The 15,043-nt window shown below is 40.7% G+C and overlaps 1 protein-coding gene across 18 annotated transcripts in view; it reads right to left on the minus strand.

Moving 5' to 3' along the window:
* Nucleotides 1-719: 719 nt before the first annotated feature.
* Nucleotides 720-15,043, minus strand: part of DTNA (dystrobrevin alpha) — a 217,264-nt gene continuing 202,940 nt past the window's right edge. For 12 of the 18 annotated variants that reach the window (XM_058677185.1, XM_058677181.1, XM_058677186.1 and 9 more), the window contains 5 exons: nucleotides 14,597-14,756; nucleotides 12,229-12,318; nucleotides 11,278-11,446; nucleotides 8,797-8,929; nucleotides 720-1,830 (listed from right to left, as the gene is read on the minus strand). In XM_058677185.1, the coding sequence (XP_058533168.1) occupies nucleotides 1,690-1,830; nucleotides 8,797-8,929; nucleotides 11,278-11,446; nucleotides 12,229-12,318; nucleotides 14,597-14,756 (693 nt within the window). In that variant the 3' untranslated portion in view covers nucleotides 720-1,689. Of the gene's footprint in view, nucleotides 4,347-7,217; nucleotides 7,267-8,796; nucleotides 8,930-11,277; nucleotides 11,447-12,228; nucleotides 12,319-14,596; nucleotides 14,757-15,043 lie in introns of all 18 variants that reach the window. The other 6 variants (XM_058677187.1, XM_058677196.1, XM_058677195.1 and 3 more) reach the window with 2 other exon arrangements.

Genomic DNA, 15,043 nt, shown 5'->3' on the forward strand with positions numbered 1-15,043 from the left:
CTCCAGTAGCCAGAGAGAAACAGCTGCCATGTAAAAGGGAACCTTGGTAAAACTAACAATTGATAACCCATTGGAAACCATGTGCATACTGCATGAGCAAAAATTTATCAACCCCGAATTCTGTACTTGGAAAACTGACCTTCAAAAATGAGAGGGGCGGGGAGTGTTGGCCTAGAAGTTAAGATGCCTGTGTCCCATGACAGAGTGATTGTGTTCAAGTCCTGGCTCCCACCTAAGGAAAAAAAATGAGAAATTAAGACACTCTCAAATAAAACCTGAGCAAGTTCACAACTGATCTGTCAACCTGTAAACCTATCCCATCCTCAAGCTGAAATGAAAGGACACTATAAATAGTAACTTCAAAGCAAGTATTATTATGTGACATACTAGAGAGTCTACAAGACCTTTGTGCCTAGCTCCTGGCACAGAACTTCACATTTCTTGGCATTTTCTGAGTATTTTTGTTATGTTAATCAAGTGACTCATTTGGACTCTCTAAGTAACTTCTTTTGGAATATATTCTTTAAGGTTTTTTTTTTTTTAAATTCAAAGCCAATCAAATATTTATAGGAAAAGGTGGGCTTTGCGTTATCAGTAGCAAAATAGTCCATTAATAGGTCCTGTTTTACACTATGAATACTTACCTGTTTTTTAATAGATTGACACTATGTTCTTTTAGGGAAGATTCACTGCAATCAAGCCACAAAACACACAGAATATAGTGTTTTTAAAAACATTTTTAATGAAGAAATAATTCCATTCCAAAATATAGACACACAATTAAATAGTTTAATCACTTCAAAATATAACATGTCCCCAGGAGGTTCCAACACACACACACATACATACATACATACACACAAAAAAACAATACTTAACAGCAATACAAAAAAATCCATACAATAGTAGTTTTGTTACAATACCAATGAATATTGTGAAATCTTTAGTGTGTCTGAATTGGTTATTTCAAATGGTGTCAAATTATAGTAGTCATAATTAAAAATGTCTTACATACATTTAATTAGCTTCAGGATGTAATGCTTCTGATATTTTTTTCTATTTTTGGTTCACAAGTAAAAATGCCCTTTCTTCTGAGGACACAGTGGAGTTCTTGTTTGTGGCTCCTGCATGGAACTGAACCAAGGTGAATGCAACAACCTGAGGTTGCTGTATTTACAAGATCTATCTACAGTCCACAGCCAAGAACTAATCAGGGTGGACAAAGATGATCAAAATAAAAGAAGACATCAGTGCTAAATTATGATGCGACAGTTTGGCTCATGCATATAAGAAAATACATAGTATATCACAACAAAGGCCACACTCTTAATGCAAGTCAGTTTACATTACTACTTACAAATGAACCTTCCCTGCCTTATAACAGATCATCCGAGAATCCATTTTCACAATCTCCAAGCACATCTGCCTCTGACCAACCAAACTTACCCCAACTTCCCTCCTGACCAACTACAACTGATTCCTGAAACCCATACAGTAGATTTTATCCTCCCCCTGGTCCTTTCACATGGTGCTAAAAGGGGAGGGCTGGTTGTGGTAGATCCGTGCTAATAGGCCATCAGTTTTGATGGAGATGGGTGTGTAATTAATTGTGGAACAAGAAAGAAACAACCTCTGTAAAATATAGTTGTATCTAATGGACAGGACAGGTGAAACCTGCTGGGTTTGCATTTAAAACAGGCCCCAAAAGTAAATTTGGACAGCCAAGGAAAGAAACCCACCGAAAAACACAAAAACCCAAAACAACACACGCCATTTTGTCTCGGTTACAGGACAGGGGTGCTTGAGTCTGGTCTCAGTGCTGACGTGGAGCTAAGAGAAAGAAAAGGTGGCTGGTTAGTCAGAAATTTCTCACTGGTGGCAGCTTCCAGAGTCCTTGCAATGGCTTTGTAGGATGGTAGCAACAACTGTGTGATAGAGTTGGTTGGCAATGAAATCTATGACAAGGGGGAAGGTTATCAGCAGAATTGTTCCAACCTTAGACAAACATTTTGATGTCGATACACAAAGAAATAAGGTATGTCAGCTCAGTCAAGGCAGTGGCTCAGCACCACGTGCATGGTCTGAGTTCTCAGTTCAAGAATGACCCGGCTATGATTTCGAGCTGACAGTAATGTAGGTAGCTGGGATGTCGTGATTTTCAGTACTGAGTATGAGGCACCAGTGGCCACCTGCTCCATCTAGAGAGGTATGGTTTCACAGAGGATGGGCGGCGGAGATGAGCAGTAAGACACACCTACAAATCTGAGATACACTCCAGTTGTGCAAATAAATCCGAGAACTGTGCAGTTGTGCCACTTTGGTGTCAGCCTGTGCTCAGGGACCTTTGCTGGGTGGGTTCTCTGGAGGGAAGGATAATTAAAGACACCAAGGGGCAGAGTGGGCTCCTTACCAATGCCCAGTAAGCACTTCGCTATGCCCAGGAGAGGGATTTTGTTCCTCAGGGCAGCCAAGGAGATGGTTTCTGATCAGTTGCAGACATGAGCACCTTAAGGCCCTCTGCAGAGGGAGCTAGAAGGCATCAGGATATCTCTTCTGAGCCAGGCACCCACCTGCTGTGGACTGGGTATGTGGGGCGGGAGGATTTTGCCAATCCTAGAAGCAAAACTGAACAGCCAACAACTCTGAGTTGACTCAGAACCTTCCTTGCTTATCTGAATCAAGCCTTTTCAGAGATCTATGATACCAATTTAGAGTAGTAGTTCTCAAACTTTGGTGTGCATCAGGGTCATCTGAAGGGCTGATGCAAACGTGAACTTCTGATCCCCACCCACCCCCAAATGTTTTGAACCAGTAGGTATGGGTTGGCATCTAAGAACCTGCATTTCTAACACATTCCCAGGAGGCATGGCTACAGTCCTGGAAAACACACCTGGGGGACTGATTTTTCTCTTCTGAGAGGAACAGGGATTCCAGAGAAACTGCTAATTTAAGTGTAGTTTTCCAATCTGTCACAACCTTTTTTTTTTTAAAATGTAAATCTTAAAACGAGCAGATGACTTTTCATTCTCCCCAGAATCCCTAGGGGAGGTGTGTAGCCTCCCTGAAGGAGGCCCTCATGAAGGACCCCCAAGAGTCTTCTATCCTCTTGTTTTTGACAGTTCTTCTGTACTTCGGCTCTTAATTCTGTGCAAAATCACAACTCAACATGGTAGAGCCTGTCTCCTTTCACGGACCCCGGAAGGCTGCATGCAGAACACCATGTGGCCAGCTAAGGCAATCAACATTCAGAAATAAGAGGAGAGCAGACGGTTGCAAGCGCACTTTAAGCCTGTACATTTAAAGCTGAAGGCCTCCAAACAACCTGGTGGGGGAACTTGTGAATGCGCAGTGCTGGGAAAGACATGCTTCCTAAAGCTAAAACAAGAGGAACAAGACCATGAAGAGCATAGGTAACTTCAGTTTGGGGATCTTATGGCACCTGTGGTTTATAAACAGCTTTAGTAATGAGTATTTCAAAACATAGTTCACAGTTGTTTTTAAGAAGATCTGTGCTGATTTTAAAAACTAGATTCTAAATCATTTGAATGTTGCCTTTGTTTTGAATACGACCTCTATGTGGAAAAAAGAATATTTACACTAAATTCTATGGCTGAAAGAAAACAACCCCATGTTGGAAAGAAGCCACAAAGAATGGATCGTTCCTGGAGTGTTTGGTTCAAGTCCCTGCTCACTGAGACTTGAAATCAATTATGGACCATTGAGACAAAGACTCTTGGCTTCCAGGCTCAGAACGTGCACTCAGGAATCAAATCCTTCTGGGTTAGTGAATAATTTCAAGGGGTTTGTTTACTTTTCCCTGCCCCCCAATTGCTACTGGAAAAATAAATGTAGTGTATAATAAACTGCTTTGCTAAAATCCCAAAGAATCCAGAAATCAAATGTCTAGCTAAAAACAGCATTATTATTATTATTATTGTTATTGTAAACTGAACAGGTTCAAGATCATGTGCAAAGGTTTAAAATGCTTAATACTGCCATCGTGTGTAACGGCAGTATGGATCCTCAACCTGCGTCTGCTTGCTCGTTTTAACCAGAGATGAAACATGTTACAAAAGATGTAGCTGATAAATTAGTTTTGAACAGAAGTCTCTTTTTTTTTTTCTTTTCAAAACACACACCTATGCACTACAAATCTCAGAACAGAAAAGTGAGCTGCACTACAGGCATCAGAACACATGGTTCGGGCTGGGGTTTGTCGGGAGCTGCTGGGGATGGTGGCTCCTCTCTTCGGCGAGGCTGCTGTCTTCCTCCTCTGTATGGCTGCAGCGCTCTCCTTCAGCACCAGTTTTCATGTTACTTTCATCATCTGTCTGACTATAGCTTGCCTGGGAATAAGGAATGTGTCATTTTTTAAAAGTGGAAAACTGTTTCTAAATGATGGTTATGAAGCTTAGGGTCGCCCCTTTCCCCAGCACACATGTGTCCACACGTGTGAACACACACACATACACACACACACATGCTGTGTTGTCTTCCTATGACAGTCAGACATCTGGAGCTTTCCCAGTAACACACAAAAGATTTGTGCTGTGCTTTGGATGAGAAGATGAGACCAGTAGGTCACCAACACTTTGCCATGATAATTTTTGAAAGAATTCACTTTCAATGGTAAAAATCCTTCAATTTCTGATGTCAGGAAGTGATGGGTCAAGGAAAGTGGTGTCCCACAGCTCAGAGGATAGAAGAGTGACAAATCTGAGTGGGCCACAGGGACTCTACGTTGAGTACTAACTACTGTGTGTGCAGTTGCTTCCTAAGTGACTACTGGAAAAGCAACAAATCAGATATCAGATTCTCCCTGCTTTTTTAGTATGTTAATAAATGCATCTATAATTCCAAATAGGTGTAAAGGCCTTTATAGCAGAGGATGAATCTGCTGGCATTCCCCATTGTGCCGTGACCTAGGAAGGGCTCTGTCTTGAGTATGGCTGACATCAAAACCAGTTGGTTTCAGGACCTTGGGTAAGATATGCACACACTTCAGAATAATTTCTGGTCTCATAGCATGATTGGAAATACAAATAAAGGATATTTTCATAATGTCCACTCTATTTCTTATATACATCTAGAAAAATTTTACTAGAAGAACTAGCTACAGAGATGACAAGTCACTAGCTTTGGCAGTGATCTTAAATTAATTTTTGCCCAAGAGATTGAGTTAGCCACATGTTCAAAGTCCTTTGGGAGGCTAGTTAGGCAGAGGGCAGGATGCAGCAAATGTTTAATTTTTCACTTCTAAATTTGCAACAAAAGATTTTTAAAATGTCAGAAGAACTTTCAGAAAAATTTTGACTTTTAGGTATAAGAAGAACCAAATGCCACTTGTTTATCTGGGTTTATGTCAAGGACATTTTATTAGGCTTTCAAAAAATATTTTTCTAAGAACTAGCTGCTGATGTTTTTAACCCACAGGACAAAATGATCAACTTGCTGGGAGTAAGAAAAGAGGATGCTATTAAAGGAAAAAGGTTTGCTCTTGGGGGACTGGGTCTGTTCTAACTGGAGTGAGTATTTTCAGAAACTCTCCTGGGAATTTGTTCTCTCTTGTCATGATGAATCAGGAGAGCAGGTGGTTTAGCGCATTTACATCCAAGGGAGACAGAGGAGAGTGTAGTCAATAAGACCCTTCCCGATAGCTTGTAAAGTATGTATCATCATGGCCATTTGCCAGGATTTTCACTTGCTTAATCTGAGAACTGAGACGTGACGACAACAGTAATGTTGGAGCTGGTATGTACGCGGGTGCTCACAACAGCTCAGGGAATATGTGTGCATTCTGAAGAATTATGCATCTGTTCTGTTTTTATTTGGGTGCCAAAATAAAACTAGCTTTTAAATCAATCCTCTTCCCCAGGATACTTTCTGAAGTACTGAAACATCATTTATGAAATATATATATATATATATATATATATACACATACATATATATATATATATACTCACACTTTTTCAAAGTAGTACCTAGGTTGATTGAGTTTACGGTCAATTGTACTGTAGAATCACGGCCTTCTCTGGTCAGGAAAGATTACATAACTAAGGTAGAGGCGAATCCTTGAGCCAGGCAGCCAGGTGACTATAGATATGTAGTAGCTTTGTACTGTAATGGGAGATGGCTGAATAGATATTTGCTGGAGCCAGAAGAACCACCTGAACTTATGAAATGAGCTAGCCCAAGGCGCTTGAAACTATTGCATAGTGCATTTTGCTCAGTCCCAGCCTTATTGATAACAGTGGGGAGAGCAAGCCCATCGTCATGACAGTTTTTACACACTTAGACAATGCTAGAAGCAGCTCCAAGGTACTGATTTGGTTGTAAAGCACTGTGTATGCTCATAATACATTGCAACTCCTTAAAGCTATATTCCTGGGAGTACATTTCTCTAGGGGGTAGCTATTTTTGGGCTATACAGAGAGAACTGAGGCTAATACAGATTTAATAGTTTGCTCTGTGGCTAGGATTTTTTGTTTGAAATCTGTATCTGGACTCAGCAATGTCAGAGTGTAGGTTTCAGACCACACCACTCAAATGATCCTGCCAGTGTGTTTCTCTCTATACTACGAAATTGCTGAGTTTTTCCCATATATTCAGGTGTATCCTTAGGATAGGATCACAGGCCACATAAATGATATTTTAAGCTAATTTATATAGTGTAGAACTTCACAATGGATTTAGATCAGCTATTATAAAAATAGAAACTCTGAAAATGTTTCCTCTGTTTTGGTTCTTTCATTTTTTAAATATGTGGTTTTGCTTTCCCTTCCTGAGGTACTTCCTTTGGGTCTTTTCTAAGCACAGCATGATTAAGGAGTGAACCCTCTCTTGAGATGCTAGGCAAACTTGGGCTGACTTTCTCAAGTGCTAGAGAAGCTACAAACTCTGAATCTACTCTGGGTTGGTAATGTGGCCACCTAAGCTTCACAGCCACAGAACATTCTGGGACTCTGGTGTTACAGAAGTTTTTGTGCGAAACTTCCTAGTTAATGAAGTGAAAAGCCAATTCCCATCAACGTCTGTCGAGTCTCTACTGAATTTTGAATATATGAGCTCAGACGAATCTTTGGTATCAGCAGGGAAGGGAGTTATTTTATCACATAGAAGGAAACACTGAAGAGAGTGACTGTGAATTTGGGTTACAAGTTGTCAGAATCCAGTGTAGAGTGTCCATGTTTCCTTCTAAATAACAGGGTACTTACTTGAGAGGAGAGTGATAAAAGGATATTGCATTCAACCTTGCAAGCTGACCTGTGGGTAACAAAGGACACAAACAAGAAAGGTGACATGTCAAGTCTGTGATGCAGTCAAGCTGGTGAAATTATTTGGCTGGAAGCCATGCGCAAAGGCAGAGAGGGAGCGGGAGGGAGACCGAGAAAGAGACACTCCAACGATTGAAGGCAGAGTTTTGATCAATCCAACAACCAAAGGCTCACAGATCATTCCAGGAAAATCACCTCAGTATTCTCAAGGCATATGTCTTGATCGAGCACAGCAGGCCTGGTGTTCTCCCAGCCCTTTGCCTGCCTTTTCCCTTGACGCCACTGGGTACGGCAATCAGAGGGACTGAAGGAGTTTAAGATCTGCTGTAATGGGCAAAAGCTTAATTGGCTCTTAAGTTGTTGATAGAACCTCCCTTCAATGCACTCATATAAAGCTTAATACTTATATGAAATGTGAAAGCTGCCTCCGTGTTAGAGACATTTCTAGTATTTCAGTTAGTATTGTCACTCAAATCTGGAACTGATATGAGCTCAAAGAGGGAGGCCTAGAGGCCGGAACAATGCTTATTTGGCTACGTGTCTGTCCCTCAACGTAGCAGAACCAGATGAGATCTGCATAGGCAGCTGCCTCTCAGGGTTCCTCTACAAGCATCCCTTGGCATCTGCATTCCCGGCTGCTTTCCTTCTGCATGTAAGCCATTGAAGTCGCAAAGAAAGAGTGCTGGCCTTGAGGTTGCAATCAGATGACTGTTTCTGTAATGCAGAAGCATGGCTCTCTATTTGAGTATGGTCACCCTCTCTCCTCTCCCCCCTTTTTTGCATGATTAGAAAGATGGTTTTCGTGGTTATTAAACTGAAAGGCTAATGGAACATTCTGAGAGGCAACCCTTTTGTTGGATATTGTTGGGGGTGGCATGGAGGCCTTTAGTATCCCTCTTAACATTTTCTGCTTGGGAAAAGTATTCCAAGGCTTAATTTGTAAACATCCAGGAAGCAGAAAACTGTTGATTCTTGCTGCTTCTCTTTCCTTCACTAATAAAAAGAGTGAAAGAGGGCCACTGCTAGCCTAAAGATGTATAGAAAGCTTGTTTGGCCATGTTATAGAAAGTCTGACAGAAAATATAACTTAGTGGGGCTGGCAGACAGCAGGTATCAGACAAGCAAACACCTCGTGCTCCCAGAACCCAACCAAACACCTGCCGATGACAGGGAATGGGAACAGAAAGACAAACAAGGGAGTAGAACCATCTCCATGGGAAAAATGCACCCCCTTTAGGATGAGTTACCAGTTGTATTGATCTGTATTTGCACACGGTATACTCTAAGAACTTCTCAAGTGGGTCCATATACTGCCGTACATCTGAATATTGTCTACTTACACCTGACTGAGCACATACATGCAGTTCTCCAACTTGAATTTGTCACTAAGGGCTGCAATCAATATTCCAGGAGGGGTGGGCGTAAGGGAAGGAGGAGGAACAGATTTTCTGAGTGAACAACCCAGCTACGGAGGGGGCGGGGCTGAATGGTGGGTGGAGTGGGCTTGGAGCCCTGGTACCTGGTAGGCCTCATCCTGCAGCTTCTGTTTCAGGTACTCTTCCATCTTGAGCTCATTCTCCAGCTGCCGGACAGAGTCGCTGTCATAGCTCTCATCCTCGGCCTGCACATAGGTGTCCCCATCTTCTGTGACCCTGGGAATGGAGCATTATGGAGCAAATCTTAACAAGGACACCTAATGGGAGTCCATATGTTGGCTGGAGTTTACGTACCTCACACCTCCAAAGCACGTTTCTGTCTTCTTACACATAAAAGGGAAAACTTACAAAATATTGGCAACTTGAAGAGAAATATGATCAATGTATTTTCATACATGACTTTCCTATAGTGGTCTGGGCATCGTTGGTCACTTTTTCTAGTTTACACCAGAAGGCATAGGGGACTTTTCTTCTGTCAAGAGCCATTTCGATATTAATAGTATTATAAATTATCAGCTTAAAAATTAGCCTGCTATAGATTTATTGAATTTTGAGTCCCACCTGTGATTGCCTTAGCAGGGTGAGGCCAAATGATTGCATAGGTGGGACATTCCCCATTCCTGGTTATAGGAATGAGTTGATCCTTTAAAGTGTTCTATAAGTTGTTTAGAGGGGATATGCAATTTCCCAATCTGGACTTGAAAAAAAAATGTTTTCGATGAAATTCAGGAACACTTTTCATAAAGAAGAGTGAGCCCTCTAGTGAAATAAGATTTAAAGACACATATTCTTTATTTTTTTTCTTTTAATAGAATCAAACCTTGCAATATCAGCCATCAATGCAGGAGGCATAGTGCTGCCACCTCTAACTCTTGACTTTAAGCATTGATCCTAGCTGAGTATCTGAAAAATAAACCATTTAAACCATCCAATTCTACTTTAAAGTAAATATATAAGAATAACTTTGTTCACTAGCATGGAGTTCTTTCTTCACATACCCCTCTGCGAATATACAAAATGTTTCATGTTAAATTCATTAGCTATATCATCATATGATCAAAATACTCTCAGGCTAAACAGTGCAAGGTTAAACAGGACATACAACTAAAAAGAATGGACAAGAAGTTTCTGGGTTACAACTTGTACGTGTGTGTCATTGCTCAAGTTTATTTATAGCTAAATGACATGTTGTTGTTATTTTTGGAAGTTTGGGGCCAGGCAGCTTCGGAACACTTTCCCAACTCCTAAGTCATGTGTTGGTAGCTGGTGTTGCTGCTCAGAGTAATGTGGAAAGCAGATTGAAGTGGCTTTAATAATATTGGAATTCAGGATTAGAAAAAAACAGGGAACAATCAATTCACCATTTGTATAACAACCAAGTTGAACAATTCTAAATTATAGAGAAAGGGGCAAGCCTGCAAAGTAAAGTGGAAGCAGCAACCCATGGCCAGTTTCAGGGATGGTCTAATAGTTAGATTCTGCTGCCTCAGCTGTGTCTCAAATTGCCTCTCTTGATAATTTCCCATCATTCCTGGTCTTGGATTGAGAGCCCAGACACCAGAAAGGCCTCTTCTTAGTTTCTTCTTTGGGTCTTTAAAACATCCAGGATATTTTTATCGACCAGTCTAAAGTAATTTTCATGTTAAACAACACCTCCCTTCTGAATGTGTGTGTGTGTTCATTCAGCCCCTTCCCCAGCTTTGCATCACCTTTTCTTCATAGTTCTTACAACTCCTTGAACCTCATTCTTCCAGTGGCTCATTTTCCCATTTTTAAAACTTTTTTTTTCCAGGCTGTGCTCCACAGCTTTTTTTGTTCTCAGTACTGATTTCTTTCTTTTGCTTTAAATATTTGTTTATTTCAAAGGTGAGAAAGAGGGGGAGGTTTTGTATTTACTGGCTCACTTCCCAAATGCCCACAACAGCTGGAGCTGGGCTGGTCCAAAGCTAGGAGCCAGAAATGTCTGGGTTTCCCATGTGGGTGTAGCAATCCAAACAGCCACCTTGCACTGTTTTCCAAGGTGCATTAGCTTGGATTGGATTGGAAGCGAAGCAGCTGGGTTTCCAAACTGGTGCCCATATGGATGTGGTGTTGTAAGTGTGCCGGGCATCCCAATCCTCTTTTTTTGATGCCTGGAGTCCAGTTCTGCCTTACAAAGAGGAAATAACCAACACTCTGGTGTGCTGTGTTGCTTAGCTAGGATGTTTGGTCCACTGGGTTTATCTCATATATTGTGGGCATTTGCAACTTGTGGCATTTTTAATTTATAATTAAGATTTCAGAACATAACTCTGTTGTTAAGTTGAGGAACATTTATATTTTGTGAGCAACTAGTGCAGTGCTATTGCTGAACTGAGCATGTTTAAGTAACATACTGGAAATTTGAATCATAACGTTAAATTTACATGCAGTGCCTTTCCTGTTTCTTGTGGTACAAAAGGAAAATGCATCATCCTGTTCAAAAACAAGGACCCTAACAATCATGTTTTCACTTTGCTATCCTTCCTTGTAGCAGCGTAGATTGTTCTGCTCTGAGAAAGTGCCCCCAAGTGGGAGAGACTCACATGTCACTGCGCATGGTGCTTGTGGTGGCTCCACCATGAATGTACCCAGGTTTTCGGGCATGGATCTGTGCTAGAAAAGCCTTTTCAGAGGTTGGTGAAGGAACCAGATCCTCAAATTGAGTCCGGGAAAACTCAGAATCCACATTGCTCTCCGTTTCACTCCCCACCTCTAGTAAATATAATCAAAAGAAAGAAAGCATGGCTTGTTAGGTCTTTTAACAACCTGAAACAAAGGTTAACACAAATTCACCTGTCCTTCCTGCATAAAACATTGGCCAGTTATCATCCATAAGTAAAATAAGTGTTTATTAATTCAAAATAAAAACAGATACTAATGTGAGCTAGTATAAAATCATTCGGTATAAAGAATTTTCTTTTTGACTCTAAGAAATGTTACGAGAAATTTTTATGTGTTAGAAATAAACAGCCAGAAACCACAAGCCTAAATGTTACAATTAGTTACTATTTCAAAGAATTATAAAAGTATAAGCTGACAATACTTGAGGTTTCCCCAACAAGAATTAATTTTGTACTTGTCATTTGTTGTGGCATTGGGTGGGTGGGTGCCATTAAACATGATGCAGTAACTAGTGACATTCATCTTATCTGTTAATTCTAACACAAATAACAGCAGCATCTTTAAATTATCTTAATTTTGACTAAAGGCTCTAAGAAGTGAAAGTCCAGATTAAAAAAAATGCGTAATTTCTTACAGTTACTCTAATGTTAGTAGTACAAGCAGAATCCTACTGGATAAACACCTCACTAGGTTTTGCTTTAAGAAATGGATGGGGATGTCTTAGATACCTTGCACATTCATTCTATCAAGTGTCTACACAGATCTTTACAAAAACATTTTTAGCATTTGACAATCAACATATAGATCACCCAAAGAGGCCCTCAGCACCTCTGCATCCTGCTGCAAGGACAGCGGGGGGACAAGAGACTCACCAGAATTCAGCTCCTTCACAAGAGAGGACATAGTGTTAGTAATGGAATCTGCTGCTACCAGCAAGTCATTCCTTAAATTTCTTCTGGAACCTTTAGTGAAGAGAAAAAAATGATAATTTTTTTAAACAACTCAAAGCTTTTCCTTTCCCACAAATTTTCACGTTTGCTAATTCTTTGTGTTGATGACCACATGGTTAGAGAAAGATGTCTGTGTAATTTGCTATCCAATTTGGGGTGTTTTTGAACATGAAAGGAATCCATTTATAAGACTAGGCAGTCTAGCACAGCCTGCAATGGTCCCAGGCCCATGTGATCTCTTTGAAGGATCACTTACACAGGTGCTAAGGCTGGTGCAGGGGGGAGAGTTGTGCCTCCCAGGTGCTGCGGTCACCGAGGTCGCTCTCTGGAGGCTGAGCACCTGTCAGGGCCCCAGAGCTCTCACTACCTGCACAGCTAATTCTTGGGAATGGGAACTCTACACTGAGCACTTTCCGAGGGAGGGCAAGCGGTGAGCACTATTGCTCTTGCTGCCAAGACACAGGCAGATGCAAGTCAGCTACCTGACACTGGAACTGTAGACTACGCTGAGATTTAGCTTAGAGTAAAGAAAAGAAGATTATTATGTGTTTCAGGCACAGTAAGTGTTAGATGAGTATTGGTGGGTTGGCTTGGGACTGCAACAAGATGGAATTGGAACAGGTGCAGATAAAAGGATTGATGATTCCAAATACCTGCTTAAAAAATGGATGTGCCTACAGCACACAGCAAGAACGTGTATAGCATGAATATTTTGTGAACTAGGGGTTGCCTACAGGCATATGTCATTTTGTCATTTCCCAGAAAGTGGTAACTAAAATGATAAGCACAGTTAGATTTTAAGTTATCAAGGTAGTTAGCTGAAATCATTTATCATAATAGAAAACACAAGCTGCTTTACAATACTGTAATTTCTTTGGATAATAGTGACTGTTTCCCCTATTGATGTCTTTGGATTATGGATGGCAAAAAACATTTTGAAAACTCTGTCAGGCAAAAGGTAATACTTATTGAAATGGGTATTTCTGCAGTTATTTGTGAGGTTGAACACCTTTGTACATTTTTACCAGAAATGGGCATTTTTCTCTCTATTTTCTTGGCCCGTTCATGCTTTGGAGCTTTCTTTTGCTTATTGTTTTTCACGTGTTTATGGATGACTGAAACTGTGAAAATTGTGAGATGTGACTGCCATCTGTTCTGGAAAAGCTTTCCTCAAGTCTCCTTTTCCTAAATATTTTTTTTTTATCTTTTGACTTTTTTCTATGCTTCCCTTTGCTTTACAACTTAGAATCATTTATTTCATTTCCTTGGATTTATTTGGAGTTCCTGGAAGGATGTTCACAATTTATTGTAATTTAAAGAAGACTAAGCTACAATGCCTGATCTTCTTTGTGCAAAAAAGAAGGGTATAGGATTAGAAACATATTCTTAAATATGTATACAAGCACACAGTTGGGAAGGATCAGATTGTTAAAAGTGTTGACATCTGGGGAATGAGACTGGTCACTCTGAGAATATTTGGAAGATTTTTTAAACTATCAATAAACTTTAAAAAAATGATAAGGAAAAAATTTCAAGTCATTTGTTTTGGGGCACCTCCACAGCATAGTAGTACTGTGGGAGAAGGCTGGTTGACGTCTCCATCCACTTTATATTCCTCTGTTAACTGCAGAGGCCTAACCTTATAGCCCTGTATCACAGAGGCAATGATTCAACTCCTGAGGACATCCAAACAGGAAATCGGAAACAGACAGGAATAAAAATTTCTGGAGCTCTATTATATTTTACCAACTACAACTGAGTAACTACTTCTGTATTTAAAAAAGACTAACTAGAAGCTGGGATGAAGACACAGATACAGTTACAATGCTAATTACACTTTGTAGCCGTGTACCAAATAATCACATTATTGACAGTTTGAAAATGTCTGAAAGAAATAATAAAAATAACTAAAGACCGTCTTTATAAGAACTGGCATGGTTTCATTTCAGTGTTGAACTTTCTTTAATGTAAAAGGAAGATAGTAGGAGATTGTTCAGAATTTTGAAGTGGTTATATTTATGAAGTTTCCTGGGTTACTGGCTAAATTATTTTCCCGTCCCTTGATGAGCAAAGATTTATTAAAAAAGTAACAGAGCAAAGAAGGCAAGATGGCGAAGTAAGAGCAGAGGTGGGTGTGGGGGAGGGGTGTTGGACTGAGAGGTGAGGCTGTGACGAAAGCCACGGGGTACCCAGAGCTGCCCTGGGACTTCTGAGGTTCTTGCTAATCCACAGACCTGGGTCACTTATTTGCACATCAAAGCAGACCATAAGAAAAAACAAAGTCACTTACTTTGTGCAAACGCCTCTTGTACATCGCCCCCTACCCCCGTGAGAGAGTCCTGAGGCGTGTGGGTCGGGGTTGAGCAGGTGGAGGCCGAGCGGATGGGCATGGGGATGGGCCTGCTGATGGTGTGGCTGGGGGAAGAGCGAGGAGAGCCTGCCCCCTGGGTCTGGAGAGACAACACAAGTCATTAATTTGTTTTTCCAAGCACATGCCCTATGCCATTGCCCTTGTCTTTGTTGGATACATGTTAAAACAAGCAATAGTGAAATTCCAAAGCAGAAGAAAATCCGACATAATTGAGATGGTAATCCTAAACTCCAGTTGCAGGTGCAGATAATTCAAAACCTTATTGCATATAATCGGAAGTTTGGGTTAAATACTGAAAGCTAGGCATATTAGTATAGCACTGTTCTATAATACTTGATATGTGTGCCCATCAGTTGAAGCTATTAT

Source organism: Ochotona princeps, chromosome 18 (genome assembly GCF_030435755.1).
Source record: "Ochotona princeps isolate mOchPri1 chromosome 18, mOchPri1.hap1, whole genome shotgun sequence".
In the NCBI taxonomy this organism is placed as follows: Eukaryota; Metazoa; Chordata; class Mammalia; order Lagomorpha; family Ochotonidae; genus Ochotona; species Ochotona princeps.